Genomic DNA, 22,528 nt, shown 5'->3' on the forward strand with positions numbered 1-22,528 from the left:
TAAATGGTTTTAGGTTCAGTTAACGATAATAACCCTGCCCAGTACGAATATCTTACTAATTTGCTACACTCTGCAAAAAATGGTGTAAAAAATAATAGATCAGAAGCTTTCCACATCAAAGAATAAGTCTTTCGATCTTCACCTGTGTATAAAACATGATTCACGTGGCAATTGGCAGTAAACATGAGCCATCTCAAAAATTTACGAGGCGTTTCTGTTACGGCCTCTAATTCAGATTGGGCTGCAGGTGTGATGTGTTATTATAAGTAACATTCGACTTCCCTCCAACCTCACCTTAAAAGGGAAATACAGTGTTTGGAGGAGACATATTTTTTTGCTGTGGCTGTAATGCCAGGGCTTTCATCTCTGCTTTTTGTTTTCAAGGATGTGTTATGGCAACTATGTACCCCCTTCTGCTTCTTTGTAATGTGATCCAATTAGTCATGTAATGGACGGGTGTATGTTCTTGATCTTGTAAGGTACTGATTACTCCTGGCTCAATAATGTACCATTGTTAAAAGATGCCCAGAGGATCACGATTTCATGTCGTTGCGTAATCTTTAGGGGTGAACCAGGGCGAGTAGGTTGCAGGTCTCACGGTGCCAAGCAGGTTTTCGGCTCTCATCCAGAGTTTAGGCGAGAAATACAGTGTTGTGAATGGGTAACTCTGTGAGAGAGGATGAGGGGGAAGTCAGTGTAGGGTGTCTGCTCAGGAAACTTGAGATTGTAAATAATCAAGCTGGCACGCACTCTTGCCTTGATCCAGTCCAGCCACCCACAGTAACTCTTAGTGCCACAAATCCACACTTTTTCAAGTTTTCAATATTTTATATCAATGTACATTTATTTTATTTCAAGTAACAAATTTTATTTTTTATGGTTTTAATTTTAGTTAACTGTAATTACCCTGGCCAGTACAAATAGCTAATTTGAAAGTAATCAGGCTGGCACTCACTCTTGCTATGATCCAGTCCAGCCACACACAGTAACTCTTAAGGCCCCTATATACTACAAGTGAAATCAAAGAGCGAACTGGTGTGACATCATTTCAAACAAAATCAGGCCAAAGTGAAGTTAGTTTGGAGTTTGTTTTCTGGAGTTCAAAACAGCTTCCCAAAGTGAACTTTATGGAAAAGTTCTGGCTGATGAACACCTTCAAGCTATTATTGGTCCGTGCCTATTACGTAATAGGTAGGTGTAATACGCAGGTAAAAACATGAACACACCGGAGAGCTGCTTTATTGTAGAAACTGAAATTGTAATTAAAACTGAAAGTGACACTGACACTGTTTTTTCATGTTTAATACTGTAAAGCTGCTTGATTTGAAGCAATCTATTGTATAAAGTGCTTCATAAATAAACGTGACGTGACTTGGCTAGAGTGCCGAATTGCAGAGCTCATGCAAACATATCCACATCGCTATGACCAGATGCTTTCTTAACTGCTGTTTTCTCACTATTGTAATTTTTTTTTTTTTTTTTTTTTTTTTTTTTTAAGGAAAGTGCGCAGCACATCTTTACATGTTAATTTAAACACTGCTCCAAACAGTGTGGTATTTTGAACTTATTTTTTCCCCAAAGAACAAAAAAAGAACTATGAATATATTGCGGCCATTGTGCCACAAATCCACGGTTTTCCAAATTTTTCATGTTTTATTTTATTTCAGTTTACATATATTTTATTGCATGTAACAGAAATGTTTTTAGTTTTAGCTAATGTTAATAACCCAGGCAAGTACAAATAGCTTACTAATTTACTGCACATAGCGAAATCTTTTTCTGCAAAATTTACTGCACAAGTCTTTCAATCTTCACCTGTGTATAGAACAGTCCAGCCACCCACAGTAACTTTTAGTGGCACAAATCCACGTACCCTCTCACATCACATGCCCCAATTACTTCCAATCACAAATCAAACACGGACCTTTGCGTTTTTATGACTGTAATGAGTCGGTCATGAGAGTTCCTGCATCTCTGACTGCTAACACTGGCCGCCGCGGAGCTGACTGCCCACAGTTTGTTTAGTGAGGCTTGTTAGCTCAACACATCATGGGGTTTTCCCCTTCCCGGCTTGTGTCTTTGGCCTTCTCGTCCGCCTGGCTTGATGTGGTCTCACTCTGGGCACTCAGGTGTTCACGGCTCTCCACACCAACCCACAGACACAGGGCTTTCATTGAAGGCCGATGTCAGCTCATGGCGTGGTGGCATAAAGCAAGCCCTTCAGTAGAGCAAAGTCCTGATAAATATGCATTGCAGAGCCTAGCGTTTGTCTTGGAATGGTGTGCAGATAAAATTCGTATGCGTATTTAAAAATCAATTTATGTTCTAATAAATTCAGCAGACCCACCACTAGAGTGAGTGTTCAGCATGCACAAAGTGGCCCTCTTGTTTTTCCCTTCATGATTCCCATTTGCCCATTAGCTGACTTGGAGAGAGAATGTTCAGGTTTTCCTGTAAATGGTGATCGTTGTTGTAAAAAATGAAAACTGTGCACATGGAAAATCTGTCCAGCCTGTCATTTAGAGCCAACATGTGCAGCACTGTAAATTTATTTGGACATTCGGCAGTTTTACACGCACTACTGGGTCAAACCAAGACACTAACTGGAGTCATGCTGCGTTGAATAGGTTGTTATAGACTTCACTGTACGGCAAAATAAGCATTTTGACATTTCATATAGCTGTAAACCTCACTGTAAAGCTGTATTTTCTACCAACTCCACTTTGGATAAAATCCACCTATAAGACCCCATTACAATACATGATGAGTTGAAAAACTGAAATGCAAAAAAAAAAAAAAAAAAAATTTTTTAGTTATTTATTTAGTTAACTATTTTTGCATTTTAATTCATTTGTTATATTATTTATTATTTTAACAAGCAAATTTAAATAAATATGCTATCGTGCAGTGAATACTGCTATTTTTCACTCATGCAGTGGCTCACATGCACAGACTTTGGTGCCGAGAGTAGTATTTAAAACAAATCTCTCGTCTTTAAATATGATTAGTACGTAACCCCACATCAGTCATCCATGACTTATAAAGGTAAGAGTAAACTCTTAAGACGCAAGAATGATGGATCATCACCCCCTCTTGAATTTAAACCCAAAAAGCTTTGAATACATGTAGCTCACTCCTGCAGATCACTTTCCTCCTGCCAGCGATGTGAATGCCAAACGCATTTGCCCCAACAGGCCCCAAAATAACAAATAGAGGAAAACAATGAAAGGAGACGGCGTCGGCTATGAGTGCACGTCTTGCTGAAATGCTCCATTGCTGAGCCAAGTGCATGTGCATGCCATTGGCGTGCACTTTACATGTTAATTATGGTCTGCGTCTGACAGGGCGACACGCCGATTGAAAGCACAGTCGCCACTAAAAACAACACAGCCGCATTTCCCCATCACACCCAGACGGGTTTTTACTCAATGGGAACGTTCCATAGGCCCTTTTTGTGTACTTTCAGTGAATCTATTGCGCATGCAATGTTATGAGAATTCTCAGTCTATGCTTCTCAATGGGTGAGATGGGAAATGCTGGCCTTACGCCCTCTGGATGGATGAAAGTGAATAAATAAATCACCACAGCCTCCGGCTCACAGTCAGACTCTGCCTGATGCCCAAAACAGCAGGATAATAGGTTGAACAGACCTCCGTTTTATCGATGGCTCAATTCAAGCTCTGCTTCTTAACTCTACGTTGAAGTGAAGGGGTTTGCAGCCTCTAATTGAGTTGCTTACACAGGAATGCTTCAAGATTATGAATGGAAAGAGGGGGGAAACAAGTGCTGAACTCATTTGTATGGCATAGCCAGAGGGAACAGTTTAAGGTCCCGTGATAATAGCTACTGCCAAAGCAAATGTCTGCTGTCCGGCTACAGGCAGGACTCTGGTGTTTTGGAACGGAGGTTTTTGGGTGTATAGGAATGGAGTCTTGTCACCACTGCAGCTCAGTCCAACATACTCACACATACATATGCCTGCACAACAGACACTAACACAAGACGCTCCCATTTTGCACTTCAACTTTCTTTTCTTTTTCTTTTTTTTTTTTTCTTGTAATGTACACTTGTTCAAAAGTTGTTTTTTTTATCCTGAAAAGATTGTACTGTATATATTTATCACGGTTTCCACAGAAATATTAAACAACACAACTGTTTTCTAGATTGATAATAATAACAAATATTTCTTGAGCACTGAGAAATCTGCATATTAGAAAGATTTCTGAAGGATCATGTGACTGAAGACTGAAGTCATTTCTGCTGAAAATTCAGCTTTGCCATTACAGGAATAAATTAAAATGTAAAATATAATCAAATAGACACAGTTATTTAAATTGTAAACAATAATACTGTTTTTACCATTTTTTTTATCAAATAAATGCAGATTTGGATTTCTTTCAAAAACAAAAACAAAATCGGTACTGATTGCATAATTTTTTAATTTTTATATTCAAGTATTTATGATTTATACGATGAGTTGATTTTTATTATTTGATAATGGTTAGATGATAGATTGTCATTGATCCCCGAAAGGAAATTAAAGCAGAGAAGGAACATAGGAATAACACCTTCAAATACATTTTTCTGGCATCCCAATAAAAACATCAGAGCAGATGCCTAATATAATTGCCTCTTTCGTATACGTGCAGAGAGCGCCTGTAATTATAAAGCTATATATCAGGCCAGATCCTCAATTAGAAGCACCTCCTCCTACCCACCATTCCCCATCCCACAGGGTCGACAGGACTGCCTGAGCCAGCCTCTGCCACCACCGCCTCACACAGCACTGCACATCTGGTTTAGCTCTCTCCCAGGAACCTGTGCACCCCTAAATTAGAGACACTGCCTATAAAAACAGACCATTGCAGAGTGTGTGGGACTCGGCAGCTGAGGGCAGGCCAGGCGCTGATACCCCCTGCTGTTCTCTTCACTCTGTGGGCAGCGGCCTGCTAAGTGCTGCCACACACCGTCCTATCAACGTGGCAGTCGCACAGCAAACTGGAAAAGTTCTTAGACAGAATCTATTAGGGGGTTTAGGTATATTTTTAGTTTATTTTGGTATAATTAAATCGAGAGACATTGATTATTATTTTATTTTTTTTATACAACTAAATGAAAAACTAATTTCAAGTTTCTTGTTTTTGTCATCCAGTGGTTTGCCATCTGACCCCAGACTCGCAAACTATTGCTGCTCCTGTCCAACCAAAGCCAACTTTGAATGAAATTACACATTTATTTAACCTTCCTAAGAAAAAATAAAATAAAAAAAACTTACCTCTAGGGCTGTGCGATTTAATCGTAATTGATTTTTGATTCTGAATTCCAACGATTCTGAAAACCAGATGATCGAGATAAAATGATTATTGTGCCACTGCCGCATTCCGTCAAGCGCACATTCCTTTCCTTCACAGTGGTGCGCTTTTGTTCCTCCGTAAAAGCCCAAACTTAAAGCTACACTTGTGTAATTGTACTTGTTTAAGTTGATTCTTAGCAAAAAACGCTTTGTTCTTTCAAAATGATATGTGCTCATTAATGTGTAATTACTTCTACCAACTAATCTGCGTTGAATCTGCCATTTAGAATACATATGAGCTAGTCGCTCGAATGGCGGAAGCCATGTTGCGCCTCCATCTTGAAAATACATTAGCCAAAGAGGGACATACCTGGAAATTCAAGCTTTGCCTTTGACGTTTTTACACTCAGTGGCACCGTGACAAATGCAAGGGGGAGATTACTCGCGACTGCCGGCAGATTTGAAATAATACGGCCACCGTAAGAGTTAAAACGCCCTCGGAATGGGAGGGGCTAGAAAGTAATGTTCAGTTAGTAGTCATATACAATTTCACCGCTAGATGGGAGCTAAACACGAATCAGCAAATGTACTTCGGATACCCACATAAACAAGTACACACAAAAATGTCAAAATGCCTATTTGGAGAGTGTTCATGTAAACAGTGGGTTTTGTCTGATGTAAACGTACACAGTTAAAAAAAGAAAACACATGTAACAGTACTGTATATTGGATCCGTGCATTAGCTCTTAAAGTGACAGCAGCCTAATAAACCTGTAGCAGTCTGTCATTAATGATAATCAAAAAACAAATGTCAATGGAAAATCACTCACTGATCTTGACTGAATAACTTTTGTAGCTTTAATAAGGATTAATCTATATTTAATGTGTACAGTAAGACTATGCAGTGTTCAATGCAGTGTTGTTTTACAATTGATTATTACTTTTTTTGTTGTAGGCTATTTACTTGTCTGAATACCACTGTTAGTACATCTCCCTGAAAAACTTTTAAAAAACTGTTTATTTAATTTGTATTTTCGTTCAGTTGTATTTATTTTTCCATTTTGTTTGTAATTATTTTTTATTGTATTGCTGACTGTTAATTTGTTTTGAGGACCATTTTCTAATATTAGTTAGTATTAGTTTTTGTTGAAGTATCTAAAATTATAAAATTTCCGTTTGATGTAAATGTAATGATGCAGAATGACACACTTTACCTTTAAATTAAGCATTCAGGGATCAAATGTCAAAATCTCATTCTTTTATATTTAGCGTAACAATAATAGTTGCTGTTTGCAGTGCACATCAAAACTGTTGCTTAAAGAATGGCAGGGGAGTAATTAACTGGTTGGAGGCTGTGGATTTGTGAGAGTTTGACAGGCGTCTGTTTGAAATGTCAGTTGAAGGTTTTTTGTGAGGTGCTCATGTTTGTGTGTAGTTTAATGGACCCATTACATGTTTCCTGTTGTAGCACCTTTGCTGATGCCCCCCTGGAAGGCAAAAAAGCCTCCGTGCCCGACTGCTGTTCTCTGTCCGCTTACACCAGTGCTTAATGCACAGCACCTGTTTACTACAGTTCAGAGCACATGCACACAGAAACGTGGCCTTTAAGTCAACACTCACTCAGCAATTGGAATGCAAATGGAAATGCAAGTTATACAGTTTTTTTTGTGGAAGGGTACTTTTGTAATTTTCCACCCTTTTTTGCCCTTCACAAGTGTGAATGTGGATATGCTTGTTACATAACTTTTGACATCAGCATTTGCTCTTTTGTTTACTTTTTTTTTTAGGGAAATATTTTTTTAAGGAAATTAATATTTGTATTCAGTAAGGGTATTTGTAAAGTACAGTACAGAATATAAAAAAATACTGTAATTTTAAATACTGTAAGTTCTGGTCTTTTTCATCAGTTTCCACAAGAATATTAAGCAGAACAACTGCTTGTGACATTAATAATACTAAGAAATGTTTCTTGAGCTCCAAATCAGCATATTAGAATGATTTCTGAAGGATCACGTGACACTGAAGACTGGAGTAATGATGCTGAAAATTCAGCTTTGCCATCACAGGAATAATTTACATTCTATGTTTTTTTAAGTAATTTTTAAATAAGTATTTTTTGTATATATATATATATATATATATATATATATATATATATATATATATATATTTATATATTTATCTTACCAACCTAGGAATTGTAAACAAATCTAACTTTGCTATTTTTTGAAGATGATTAACATACACGGATATATATATTCTTGGAGATAATTATCAACGGAAAGGCACTCCTAAATAATCGTACTCAAATCTCCTCTAAGTTAAAAATAGACAGTTCAGCATTCCAAAAATTATTTGCTTGCTTGTTTGCCTAATTTTACTCTCTGATCAATGTTGTTAATTAAATAGCATCTGTTTGGCATTCTGCAGAACACCTCATTGGGTGAGATTGGTATGATTAGACTGTTAAATTATGCATAGTGAGTTGTATGCAAGCCAACATAGGAGTGATTCTGGAGATAAAGAGAATTGAACAGATCTCTTTAAGGTTAGAGTGAAAAAAGTGTCTTTTCTCTCCAGTGTCCCGTTTCCCCAGTCCCAGACTGACGCCGAGGGTGAGCAGGAAGCGAGCGCTGTCCATCTCTCCAGTCTCGGATGCCAGCATCGACCTGCAGACCATGATCCGCACCTCGCCCAACTCTCTGGTGGCCTACATCAATAACTCCCGCTCCAGCTCGGCTGCCAGCAGCTCTTACGGCCACCTCTCCGTCGGGGCCATCAGGTACAGGAATGACCATTCTCCCATCTGTGTTGATTTCTCCTTGTAAATGTTTTTGCAGGTTGCCCATTGTTTGAACTCACACTAAATGTGACTAATTCCTTTTTCTCACATCTCAGTCCGTCCTTCACATTCCCACATCCTATCACACCAGTTGCATACCACCAGCTGCTGTCCCAACAGAGAAGTCTGAATGCATTTGGACACACTCCCCCCCTCCTACAGCCTTCTCCTTCCCTCAGTTCCAGGCAGCAGACGCTGGTGGCAGCTGCTGTACTGACCAACAACAACAGCGTCGACACCAACACAGAGTCCAGCCAGGTGATTTTACAGAGGTTTCCATATGTGTTTTCAGGGTTCCAAAGGTCTTGACTTGAGAAACCTGGAAATTTCATGTTTATAATATGCACTACTATTCAAAAGTTTGGGGTCATTTCTTTTTTTTTTTAAGAAAGAAATACTTTTGTTTTAGCATGGAAGCCTTAAATTGATTAAAAGTTATCGTAATCCTGAAAAAACGTAATCACAGTTTACACAAAAATATGAAGCTACAAGACTGTTCAACATTGATAATAAGAAGAAATGTTTCTTGAGCAGCAAATCAGCATATTAGAATGATTTCTGAAGGATCATGTTACTGAAAACTGGCTGCTGCAAATTTAGCTTTGCCATCATAGGAATTAATTAAATTGTTAAATAGATTTAAATTGTAATATTTCCCAATATTGCTGTTTTGACTATTTTTGATCAAATAAATGCCACCTTGGTGAGCATAAGAGACTTGTATTAAAAAATATTTAAAAAATCCGACTGACCCCAAACTTTTGAAAAGTAGTGTATAGTTTAAGGATGCACCAAAAAATTATTATTTCCGATACAGATAGGCCAATAATTGCTTTCATATTATGACCAATAATCAATAATTGCAGATGTTGAAATTCAATACTGTTGTTTTTAAGTAAATTAAAAACATGAACTAACAACAAAAATAAATCATCAAACGCTACAAGTGAAGTAAGGTATAACGATATTATAATGTACTGCATGAAAAATGGATATTAATTTTGGTTATTATGTAAGATTTAATTGTTAGTGTTTAAAGATTAACTTTAAGCGTTAAATAATGGCAAAGGTGAATAGCATTGCTGTAGTGCTACACCATCACTACCCAACATAAACAAACCAGGGAATTCAGGCTAATCTGATCTAATCTTTTCATTCATCCCCATTTTTTCATTCATCAGCTTCTATAGAAGGCTGTGTAATACTCATCGACCAAGGATCCAAGGATCCACTCCCATGTAAACACTGTGGCCATCCAGAATATAAACTTCCTCTAACCTTCTCTCACTCTATCCAGAAACTCACTAAATCAGTTTTCATTCCTGCTTTATTGCTGATCTCCAAACCACATACACACACTATAGTTATGAGAAACACATTTCCCTCACTTTTGAGCAAACCGTGTCAGGGTTATTGAGTTAATAGAAAACATGGGCCTCTGCCATACTATAGTGGTTGGAAGAAAAGGCACCCCCACTTCAACGGAGAGCCTGCATGTTCACAGAGACTGTCTGTTGAATTATGAATCCATCTGAGGATCAAAGTCTGTAGTCGCTCTCTGGGCGTAATAATTTCTTCCTTTTCATATTTCCATCTGACAGATGCTCATAGTGCAGTCTAAACTGTTTAGTCTCTGCGGCAAGTTGCTTTGTGAAATATGGCATCTGGAGCATGGTGCCTTTGTAGGCGTGAAATCACCACTCATGCCAGAAGCCAAACCGTCGACATGGTGTCTCCAATGACTCTTTCCTTGCTCTCTTGCAGAATGCTGGTGGAGATCCTGCTGTCAGCAGCACTGTCAACCCTATGATATTCAAGAGGTCAAAGGTGAAGACTGAAGCAGATGGACCCCACCCCATCTCACCTGGTTCTCAGGTTTGTGGGATCATGTTCATTATCACTTTAGGTCATCTTAAGCTTCAAAATGTACTCAAAATAACTATTAAAGTTTCATTAAATAGTCCATATGATTTTTGCTCTATATTCCAAGTCTTCTGAAGCTAAACAATGGCTTTGTGTGACAAACAGCCCTAAATTTAAGTTAAAAAATTTAGTAAAAAAAAAGATTTTTTTCTACTCTTTTCAATAAATTATTGATCCACTTCACAAAAATGGCCCAGACCGCTTTATATGTATCTCTCTGTTCATCTCTGCTCACCTCTTTTAAGTCTCTCTTGTATCTTACTCTTTTGAGGAATTCTCGGCTCATTTCCAGTTCTGTGACAGTGTGCTGGTAAGATACATGAGGAGGGGTGTGGAGTGTGATCAGGACAGATGTGAATTGATGAGCACACAATAGTGGGCCAAATATAAACATGCTGTAGTCAGCATGGACCTCTTTCAAAACCCTTCATATTTGAGGTTTCAACACTTGGAATGAAAGAAACCAAACTCTGGATAGTTTCAAAGGAACCATTATCAGTTGTTGCTTTAGTGCTCTAAACAACATAGCACTCACTGGTAGACATACCCTTGACTTTTGACTGGATATCACACAAATAGTGACATTTGATGTGGCCATGAAGCATTCCGTTCTCTCACCACATTATAGAGGTTTCAAACCATTTAGCTTTAAACTTCATTAAATCTCAAAAGCATTCTTAACATTCCCAAACCTTAAGAGAAACGAGGATTGCAAAATCGACATGACCACCAACAATAGTTCCCATCTGATTCTCAATAACTCAAGACCTGGATCAGTTCCCATAAGAAATATAAAACACTAATGAGATCTCTTTAATATCTCCTCTTCTTCTTTTTTTCTAGACCACAGTGAGACCAAATGGTTCCTTAGGTACCCTGCTTGTCATATTTTTCTTCTGAGAAAAACAGCCTATTAACTTATCATGTCTCTTCTAGAGTATCAGACAAGCATATCTCAGGCTTTGCCTGGATTTCCCATGATAACAAAGTCTGGAATCAGAAGTCAGAGATCACAATTTGAACTCAAACAGTTCTCATCAAATTCTTCCAAGACCAAATAATCAAAGCTACACTATCCATATCAGTCAATGGCTTATATCTTATAGCTCTATGCTTTTACAATATATCAACTATATATAACATTCAGTCTCACAAGCTAAAAAGCAAACACTGAGCAGCAACATTTTCTCTTGACTGACGTATGATAGGCTTAATAAAATAAAGTATACAAATAAAGTTTACCAGTGTTGTCTCCTCAACAGGATCATATGGAGTTACGGGAGGAACTTGATAAAGACGAATGCAAGCAAGAACCTGAGGCTGTGTATGAGACCAACTGCCACTGGGAAGGATGTTCTAAGGAGTACGACACCCAGGACCAGCTAGTTCATGTTAGTCACACTGTTCTATTAAACTCCTTTGATTTTGAAATGTATTCTAACTCTAAGCACTATTAATTTCCACAGCACAAGGGCTCTTTTTCAAAACCTAGTGAGCTGCCTTTGCTGTCTCCTGCCTACATTCTGTAGCAGCATCCTAACTGTTATGGAACTTCATTAGTTTCACTATCAATTGAGAAGATTTTTATGTTTTTTTAAGTGTTTAAAAAATGTATTGTAATTTAATCCTTTAATGGTAAAGATTAATTTTAAGCATCATTACTCTAGTCTTCAGTGTAACATGATCCATCAGAAATCATTCTAATATGCTGATTTGCTGCTCAAAAAACTTTTCTTATTATTATCAATGTTGAGCAGGTGTGCAATATTTTATTTTATTTTTTTAAGGATTACTCTCACTTTTAATCAATTGAATGCATAATTGCAGAATAAAAGTGTTAATTTCTTTCAACAACAACAAAAAAAACTTACTGACCCCAAACTTGTAAACAGTAGTACATATTATAAATTGAAATTTCCAGGTTTCTCAAGACCTTTGGAACCCTGATTCTTGGTGTCAGGGCTTTTTTATAGATATTTTTTAAAGGATTATTTGATGAAATGAAAAGTCAAAAGAACAGCAATTAATTTAAATACAACTCTTTTGTAAAATTGTATAATGTCTTTACTATCACGGTTGAGCAATTTAATGCATCTATGTTAGAAGAATAATCTTCTAAAGCATCTTAATAAAAAATAAAAAAGAGCCTTCATGTTAGGGGTGTGCATATGATGTCTTAAATGCTGTCAAGCTAGACAGCTTATTAAGTTTTGGAACAGAGCTATTTTCTTATAATGGTCATTGTGACTAACCAAAACAAACACAAATTGCAAACATCTTATCTGCCTTTTTAAAGCAGAAACAACTGTAAATAATTAGAAACACTACAGCCAGAGCTGTTACTGATCCTTTCCTGTCACTGACACGTGTAAGGTTAATGAGCATGTTGATACCCGCAGAGGTGCAGAACACATTCACTTACACACACATGCTCTCGTATGTATGGCTCCTGTCTCTGTGCACCCTCTGACCTTTAAACTTCCCTGAGGCCATATAGTAAATCCGTCATCATGCCAGCAGCTCTGGAGTGGCCCTTTCCACCTCTGACACCTCAGCCCCTCTGCTGGGCGTTATTAACAATCTGAAAGCCACGATGTGACAGATACACTTGGGCCCAGAGTCAGACTCACTACTTAGACAGGAACACACCGAGCCAGTCTGGCTCCTCATGAGACCTGGACCTGGAGCTTTGGAATTCTCTGGGGTTCTGGATCAGTGGAATTAGGTTCCTGCCATTCTCCAATTCCAGAACAAGCCCAAACCAGTCTAAGCTGAGCCTAGTGTGTGTGTGTTTTTTTTTGTTTTTTTTCTAAAACCCACACTAGACTAATATAAAGGCACAAATAAACATATGGTCTTAAGTAGTTGCAAGTGAATTGTTGTTGGGGATTACAAGATTGCTGTCCGTCATTATTCGGATTTCAAAGAAATACGATAAAATGGTTTTGAAAAGCGAGACCAAGTGTAAGGTATAATTACAGCCAGAGAAGACAAGGAAGAGGAATCAGAAGTGGAAACAAAGGAATGTTTAGAGACCAGAGCAAAACTGAGAGCCTGGACTTCCTTCCTACACACCCTTTTTAGTCCTAAGGCTAAAGTCTGTGCTCTCTGCTTGCGATCTAAATTATACACCTCAAGAAACAAAATAATGGCATGGTTTGATTTTATTTCATGCAATCCTTCCCTTAAGAACTTCATTCAGGGTTAGGATAGGTTAGGTGCTGTTAGAAGAATACAAAGCAAGTACTGTTCAAGCTACACAGAATACAGTGTAGCTGTTTGTTTTTTTTATGTGTACATATACACACCGTTCAAAAGTTTGGGGTCAGTATTCATTTTTTTATTATCACTTAATGTTATTCAGCAAAAACACATTTAGCAGATCTGTTCCGCCAAGACCAAATATATTAACGTTGTAATATCCATTACCATGAAAAGAAATATATATCATCGGCCGTTTATTGCAGAGTTAAGGAATTAAGGCCATTGTTGACATTCATGTTGTCACTTTTCTCTACCTGCAGCATATCAACAATGACCACATCCATGGAGAGAAGAAGGAGTTTGTGTGCCGATGGGAGGAGTGCTCGCGAGAAGAGAAGCCTTTTAAGGCCCAGTACATGCTTGTGGTTCACATGCGTCGACACACTGGGGAGAAGCCCCATAAGTGCACAGTAAGTGATGCAGCCCTGTTAATCGGGCCTTCATTTCATTGATGGTCCCCTACAGACACTCTACTGATTATAAGTATCTTTGCAAGTACTTGTCAACTTATTTCTACTAACCTTAACCCTAATTCTAAACTAACAGTCTATTAATACTCTAAAGCAGTGGTTCTCAAACTTTTTTGGTCATTCCCCACTTTAGACAAGGAGGAATTTTCAAGCCCCATCGCCCCAACACGCTTAACATGTTCCAATTTATTGAACTAACAAGTAGTATCAGAGTAACAAGTTGTATCTAAAATACAAACTATATACATCAAATAACAGAAAGTTAAAAAATAAAGAAAATAAAAGTGCAGCTGTGTCGTAATAACTTGCATGAAATAAAAAAATAGAGAAAATAAAAGTGCAGCTGTCAATTTTTTTTTACTAATTTCAAAAATAGAAATTTATCCATGTTTTGTATTGTTTTTTTTTCAAGGCGACTGTTATTTTAGAACGTTCCCCCTTAATGTTTCCATGGCGACGCGTCATATTTGTCACGTGACACACCGCAGCCACAATAACACTGTATGACAGATATCCTTAATTTCCTTACAGACATCAGTGTGTATTTGACAAACTCCAAATGTATTGTTTTACTCGTGCTTATGTGTATTTAAATGGCTGAAACCTAAAATAAACATTATTAGGTTGAAAACACTGCATAGTTGTGATTTATGACAGCGCTGAGCTCGTCCGTCTTTCGCTAGTGTTTTGGTTATTATTGAGTGTTTTTACAATGCCGCAGTGCTGTGTCCCGTGTCCCGAGCTAACTCACTTCAACCTCGTAAATCTTCTTTTTCATTGATGCCTGGACTCTACCCTTAATTATGCCACCTGAGTGATGAGCTTCACTAACCACTCTGTTGGTGTTAAAGGAATTTAAACCCTTTTTGACCGCTAAGGGTGCCTCACTAAGAAGGACGTGATCGTAAATAAATTTACAGGTTCCACCATTGTTATTTCTGGACGAGAGGAGCGCTTGGACCCGGAAAAGGCTAAACGTCACGCGTGACGTCAGACTTAACAATCACTGCTCTAAAGAGAGTTAGTTGATATGTAGTTGCAAATTAATGAGATTGCAAATTAATGAGATTTAGTTGACACATAGTTGCGAAGTTACTTATAGTTAGGAGAATGTCTAAAGTGGACTATCGAAATAAAGTGTAACCACACTTACTACCTCCCCCTCACTATTTAAAAATCTATACCGCCTTTAACTTTAATTGCAAGAATACACACATCTATTTCTGGACTCACAAGTAGAGCAAGCTATTGCTTTACAGAAATAGTATTGTTTCTTATTTCAGCAAAACATATGATTTTAAACAGGACACATTTTCATCTTGGCTACTTTTATTTTCCTAAAACATCATGAAGGCACTCTGCTCTGCTGTCTTGCGTTTCCAGCCAATTTTAGTGGCTTGAGATCCTATTAAAAAGTGAACTTCTGAGCGTGCTGATTGACAGGTTGAAGACATAATTAAAGTCTGAGGAGAGGAAGGTGCCATGGTTCTTTATTAAATTTGACTGAAGTTATAAAGCCCAATAGATTTATCATAATAACTGAGGATGGCATGGTCTGAACAAGCAAAATTATCAAAGATGTCACAATAAAAAATGTTTCTTTGAGGGTGAAAACATATCCAGGTCACATTTTAACAAAAACAAATTGTTTCATTATGGTAATGATAATTGTATAGCAAATATGTTTCATTGTCCAATAGACTACAATGTCTTTTAAGAAAAATATAATTTCTTATTTGATTTTTGATTTAGGGGTGCAATATAACCCAGACATGTTCTTGACAGGTTTTATGAGATTCACTCATAAAGCTGTTTGATTTTGGGTTCAGACTGAAGAGGGCTGATGTAATGACTTGCTTTTCTCTTTCTCTTACTTTCTCTGTCTAGTTTGAAGGTTGTTCGAAAGCTTATTCTCGACTGGAAAACCTCAAAACTCACTTGAGGTCCCACACAGGGGAGAAACCTTATGTATGCGAGCATGAGGGTTGCAACAAGGCGTTTTCCAATGCTTCAGACCGAGCCAAGCACCAGAACCGCACACACTCAAATGAGGTTTGAGCATTCAACATTGGTTTCATTATGTGCATCTTGTTTCCCATCTCATTGAGACCAAGAGATTTGATTTAAGTCAGATTTGATTGCACTCTGAAAGCTATCTGTCATTCCTTTGCAGAAACCATATGTGTGTAAGATCCCAGGTTGCACAAAACGCTATACAGACCCCAGTTCTCTCAGGAAACATGTGAAGACTGTTCATGGTCCAGAAGCACATGTCACTAAGAAGCAACGTGGTGATGTACCACCTAAACCTCATCCCCCTAAAGGCAATGGAGAAAATGAGGCCCACACAAAGCATGCAAGGGGAAGAGCAGACGGGTTAGGGGAGGCCAACAGCACCACCCGAGGAGTGGAGGATTGCCAACATGTCAAGTCTATCAAGACGGAAAACACAGTGGTAAGAATAGTCAGTTTCGTTCTTAACAAATGATTACATCTCTGATGAGAGGTTCTGTCAAAGTTTTTGACTAAAAGCAGTTTTACACGGTGCATGGTAAGCACAAGGTCCCAGATCATTTTCCAATGGGAGAGAGGCAGTAAAAGATTAATTACTGTGGTATGTTATTGAACAATCGAAGTTGATGTTATTCACAACCAGTACAATCAATTAATTATTTAACTTTTATCTGGTCAAATAACACGGAAGAGAAAACAATGCCCATTGTTGCTGCTCCATGATGCTGCTAGTTAAAATTTAAAATTGTGTCTAATCTATTTTATGGAGGGATAAATGCTATAACTACTTATTTTTGTTTACTAAGATATTAGTTTTTTGCATGTAAGATACGCAGTATTTACAGAAATCACCTCATGCAGAAATGCAGCATGTGCAGAGCTTGCTGTTTATCGTGTACTGTGTGGAATGCTCTTAATGCAGAATTCAAACTAATGTACTAACCATTTCCTCTACTAATATACTAACACTGTCCTTTCTTCTTAACTAACTTGCTTCTCTTTGAAAATAATGGACAGACTGTACTAAGGTGAGCACTGGAGAAATCTCTTTTTAATGCATGGCAAAGTCAATACTTTAAAAAAAAACAATTTCAATAATGTTTGATTTAGTTGTACTGTGAAAATCTTTGTAACCGAAACTAAATAAAAGTTGTAAAAGAAGTGATTTGATGTTAACTTCATTGCGTGCTATGATAGAGGCCAACACTTTTGCCCTTGTCACATCCTGCTTTTAGTGTAAAAAGTTAATTCTCTGTAGAACTATTAAATAACTATCAATTCAGTTTATTGTAGACTATCAGTAGAAACATTTTAAAAAGAAAAAAGAATATTTAAACATTTTCCCTTATATGCAAGTAAGCTGTACATTTCACAAGGAGAAACCCAAAGGAACTTGCCCTTACACAAGTTTGTATCTAACATTAATGAAGAACTAATCTTAATGCTAATACAAATATTTAGTATTAGTTTTATTTCAAGATTTCATTAACCAGATAATAAATACGAGGCAGCAAACATCTGAATGTTTCCATTTCACATGACCATTTTTTCCTTAATTCCACAAATGTCACTGATTCTGTGATTTAAATGGAACTGTGGAACTGACCTTTGCTTATTACTGTCCTTCTGTAGATGTACCAGTCCAGCCCTGGTGGTCAGTCATCATGTAGCAGTGAGCCATCGCCACTTGGCAGTGCCACCAACAATGACAGTGGAGTAGAGATGGCCATGCACAGTGGAGGCAGTTTGGGGGACCTGAATGCTTTAGATGACATGCCTGTTGTAGATTCTACCGGTTCTCCGGGTTCTTCTGCAGGAGTAGGTCTTCTGCTGCGTAAAAACAGGGGAGGACTACTACATCTTGATCACATCAAGAAGGAAAAACTAAAAACTGTAAGAGACTCCTGCTCCTGGGCGAATGCTTCACCTCAAGTCCGAAATACCAAGCTGCCTCCAATGCCCACTATTGGTGAGTCCTGCAGCCAAAAAATGGGTGATTTTATTACTTTGGAAATTGAGTTCCATGTTTGCATTCTCATGCTTTGTGAGAAAGTAACATTACTCTCATTAATGTTTTTTAGACTCATTGCTGGAGACTTCAAATATGGGCACTCAGATGCCTGGACCTCCAACCCAACGTTCAGGAGATTTGTCTTCGTATGAGATGACAATTCTAAATCAGCTGCATGAGCGCAGAGACAGCTCCACCAGCACGATGAGCTCAGCATACACGCTAAGTCGTCGGTCCTCTGGTATTTCACCCTGCTACTCCAGTCGTCGCTCTAGCGATACTTCGCAATTTGGAATCCGCAACAACAACATCAGCTCAGCAGATTCCTATGACCCCATCTCCACAGATATGTCACGGCGCTCCAGTGAAGCTAGCCACTGCGGTGGTGCAGGTGGACTCCCAAGTTTACTAAATCTCACGCCGGCACAACACTACCGTCTCAAGGCAAAATACGCTGCAGCCACAGGGGGTGCGCCACCAACACCTCTACCGAACATGGATCGCATGAGTCTTAGAACTAGAATGGCCCTGTACAACGACTCGCAAGAAAGTTCAACACATTTGCACCATTCCCAGGGTGTAGTCAACTCAAGACGCTGCAGTGACACCGGCTACAGTGCCCCTGGCATGATGCCTCATGAAGTTCAGGCTAATCTTCTGCGACGAGCAAGTGATCCTGTTCGTCGAACAACTTTCGACCCGCTCTCCTTGCCAAGGGTTCAGCGATTCAACAGCATCAGCAACATGAACTTTTCTCGTCTGCCTGCATTAGATCGACGTGCTTTCAACTTGCAGGGCAACGCTTGTTCTGATGGCAGCTTGCACCGTCATTCCTTCAGCCAAAGGCCTCCTAGTATTTCAGAGAACGTTTTAATGGAGAATATGGCCAGTGATGGAGGTGATCAGCAAGAGGATGATTTGGTGCTTCCCGATGACATGGTACAGTACCTCAGGTCCCAGAATGGTAGCTCAAATCAGGACCCAGGTATTTCTTTCAATGGTGGTCATGCACTAGACTTCCATGGTAATATGACCTCTCAACAACAACAGTTCTACGGGCAACGGCGAATTAGCATGACAAGCAACAATGGAAGCCATGTAGAGCCTATTTGCTCACATCCAGAGCAAATGGCCAATACGCAAGACATGAACAAGAACAACATGCCTGTGCAATGGAACGAGGTCAGTTCTGGTTCTGTAGAAACAAATGCAAGGCTTCCAAAGCAGCAACAACTCAGAGGGAACTTGGCAGTTGTTCAGCAGAAGCAGAATTTTGGCCCTTACCAGGGCTTTGGCTCTAATCAACAGATTGTATCAATGAGCCAGAATCTGGCTAGCATGCAACAGGGTTATCCACAGAGGACCATCCAGAGGATGAACTCTGTCCAGCTGTGTCGGCAGTCTATTACCAATCCATGTCAGAATCTCGCCGAGCAAGTAAACCCTCAACCGGTATATCGGCAGGACCTCAATTTCAACTCCAGTCAACACCTAACATGCAACAGCATGGGTCCGCCCAATGGAAGAGCGGTGCAAAACCAACAGATGCAGAATTTCAGATCAAACTTTACACATATGAATAACGCCAACCAGCAAAGTTATGTTCCCCTTACTCAGACTGCCAGTCAAAATGCAGGCAGAGGACTGATACAACCCAGACCTCCATCCGAGCCCAAACCTTTGAATAGGCAACACTCAGGGTCAGGTATGGTTCAGCAGAATGGTTGCTCCCTGTCTAACGCCAACTCCTCAGAAGCTATCCCAAAGAGACCAGGTGACTTTGGTCAACACAGCAATGGGAACGGCACTGTGTATTATTCAGGAGAGATCCATATGTTGGACCCCAGTGTGGATTACGGTTCACCCATGTCCCCGTGCGCAAACCAAGCCCCTGTTGCTTCAGTGTCTACGATGGCGTCTCCTGGGGTTAATCAGGTCACCAGCACAGTAGACTCCACTCAAACCCTTGAGCACACTCAAATAGACTTCGATGCCATTTTGGATGATGGAGACCATTCAAGCCTAATGTCTGGCACATTAAGTCCGGGTATTCTGCAGAGTCTTTCGCAGAATTCCTCACGGCTCACCACCCCTCGCAACTCTGTTACTTTAGCCTCGATACCGGCAGGTATTGGCAACATGGCCATTGGTGACATGAGCTCAATGTTAACGGCCCTTGCAGAGGAAAGCAAATTCTTAAACATGATGGCTTGAGAATTAAAGAATTTATTCAAAAATCAGGGGTGGCTTTTAATGTTCTTTAAATGTAAAGACATTGAACAATAAAGTGACAAAGAATAAAAATGAACTCTAATTTGTTCTCTAAAGGGGAGAAAAACATGTTTATGCATTATTTCATGAGCAAAGGCACTGAAGTACAGTATCTTGCAAAAGTTAAACTTGCAGCATTCAGGTGGACACTGTCAATTACATTATCAGACATTTGCTAACACAACTGTTGTATGCAACCAGGCTGGCAAAAACCTCAAGATGATGTTTCACAAAGCCATATATGTTTTATGTAAGTTTGTTTGTTAATGCTTATTAGTGTACATCAGGGTAATGGTTATTGGACTTGTATAAGTCTGATTTTCCCTTTCTCAACAGTGCACTGAAATTCACTAAGTGCCTCACATAAAAGAAGTAATAAGATTTAAACTCATATAATGCTATGTAATCTGGTATGTAGCTAAACTAATAGAGTTATGGATATTTTTATTGCATTTTGCTGTTTTGTTTATAGTTATTCCATATCCTTCATGCTTTAAATTATGTGTACTGCATATTAACTGCACATGCTTCTTCATAATGTGCACAATGCTCTGATATACCCCCTTGTCACTCCTAAGGGGAATTATAAGAAACTGATGGACATAAATGTCTGCACATTTCCTTGGAGCAGGTCAATTTCATCTGTATTGACAGATTCCCTCAAAGCATGCTCCAGGAGTTTCAGATCTCTGTAGTTCCTTCTCATCTGGCTGTGTGATGTTGAAGGGCAGCATTGCGTCCATGGACTGCAACCCGTGTGTCCATTTGAGATGTCTTTAAAGGAATATGCAAGTACTCTGTATGCTCTCAGCGGACATCGCATCCCAATTAACAGGTCCATCACCCTCTTGAGCTTGTGATAAACCACAGGCACATACTAAAATGACTTCTGCCTTTGATTTAGGACCGTTACAAGAAATTCCCACCAAGGACAGAGCGATTCTGAAAGTCTAAACTATCGGCGTTGGTTGGTATTTTGTAATGCCATTTGCAGAACTCAGCATATGTATAGCTTTTGTACATTTTCAATAAAGCATCTTAACTTTTCTGTTTACTGGGTTTGTTTAGTATCTTCTTCTGTCTGCTCCTTGTGGAGCAGGTATTGTTTCAGAAGATCTCTATCGCACTCTTTTGAATTTAAGAAATAAGTGTGGAAAAAGTGCAAAGTGTTTTAAATTTTTTAAAGTTCATTAAAATGCAGTAGCAAAAGGTAATAATATCACCATGAGCTTGTCATAGCACAGATATATATCTGTTCATTTGTATAGGTTTAGGTATTTTGTGGATGTGTACTGTAAGAGGGCATTGCACTCTGTTAACTGCCTTAAAGGAACACGGCGACTTTATGGGACTTTAGCTTATTCACCGTATCCCTCAGAGTTAGACAAATCCATACATACCCTTTTCATCTCTGTGCGTGCCGTAACTCTGTCTGACGCACCCACCGCTAGCCTAGCTTAGCACAAAGACTGGAGGTAAACGGCTCCAGCTAGCATACTGCTCCCCATAAGTGACAAAATAATGCCAACATTTTCCTATTTACATGTTGTGATTTGTATAGTCACAGCGTGTACAAATAACAAGGTCACATGAGAGACAGCCATCTTCTAACCGTATATACTGGGAACTATATTCTCAGAAGGCGAAGCACTGCTACTTGGGCGGAGTGATTTGCTCGCAGCACCTGAGAAGCCCCGTGGTGAGGAGCAGAGAGTTCGCTCAGAGTTGGAGTAAATCACTCCGCAGATGAAAAGGGTATATGGACTTATCTAACTCTGGGGGATACGGTGAATAAGCTAAAGTCCCAAAAAGTTGGCGTGTTCCTTTAATGGACCATATGCACTGAGCTTTGTGATGCACTTCCGTTTGGAAATAGTACACCTCACTTATTTCCGGTTATGTTTACTTTCAATACTGTGGTCAATGAGTTGAACAAACTCCACCTAAAATGAGTGTCCTCAATAAGATTTAAAAATGTGGCAATTTTTATTGACAGGAGAAGGTATATTCTGATGTTTACTGTGAGCAGAATTTTCTAGGGTATTAAAAATGCACCATTATTTCGAGATGGTCCTCACTGCAGAACACGAAATCCAGGGGTAGGAGTTGGATCTGGATCCAACTCCTCCCACCTTACATATACCTAAACCTACCCATCTCCACCCGCTGATCCCTAAACCTACCCATCTCCACCCCCTGATCCCTAAACCCACCCCTAAACCTACCAATCTCCACCCCTTAGATCTGGATTCAACTCCGCCCCCTGGATCTCGTGTACTGCAGTGAGGTGATTATTTCACCACAGGGTCAGTGTTCATCTAAACTAGTGGTTCTCAATGGGGGCGGTTCAGAGAACAACGGGGAAGCAAGATCTTTGAAAGGGGGGCGTTCAGGTGTTCACGAGTTTACACCAAAGATCCAGGCAAGACAAGATTAAACAT

General features: G+C 39.1%; 1 protein-coding gene across 3 annotated transcripts in view; it reads left to right on the top strand.

Moving 5' to 3' along the window:
* Window positions 1-21,141, top strand: part of gli2a (GLI family zinc finger 2a) — a 77,577-nt gene extending 56,436 nt beyond the window's left edge. For all 3 annotated transcript variants that reach the window (XM_082175933.1, XM_082175934.1, XM_082175935.1), the window contains 9 exons: window positions 7,874-8,075; window positions 8,192-8,393; window positions 9,900-10,010; window positions 11,321-11,449; window positions 13,583-13,732; window positions 15,680-15,844; window positions 15,966-16,247; window positions 17,438-17,774; window positions 17,887-21,141. In XM_082175933.1, the coding sequence (XP_082032059.1) occupies window positions 7,874-8,075; window positions 8,192-8,393; window positions 9,900-10,010; window positions 11,321-11,449; window positions 13,583-13,732; window positions 15,680-15,844; window positions 15,966-16,247; window positions 17,438-17,774; window positions 17,887-20,030 (3,722 nt within the window). In that variant the 3' untranslated portion in view covers window positions 20,031-21,141. The remainder of the gene's footprint in view (window positions 1-7,873; window positions 8,076-8,191; window positions 8,394-9,899; window positions 10,011-11,320; window positions 11,450-13,582; window positions 13,733-15,679; window positions 15,845-15,965; window positions 16,248-17,437; window positions 17,775-17,886) is intronic.
* The last annotated feature ends 1,387 nt before the right edge of the window (window positions 21,142-22,528 follow it).

Source organism: Leuciscus leuciscus, assembly GCF_965113295.1.
Source record: "Leuciscus leuciscus genome assembly, chromosome: 7".
Classification (NCBI taxonomy): Eukaryota; Metazoa; Chordata; class Actinopteri; order Cypriniformes; family Leuciscidae; genus Leuciscus; species Leuciscus leuciscus.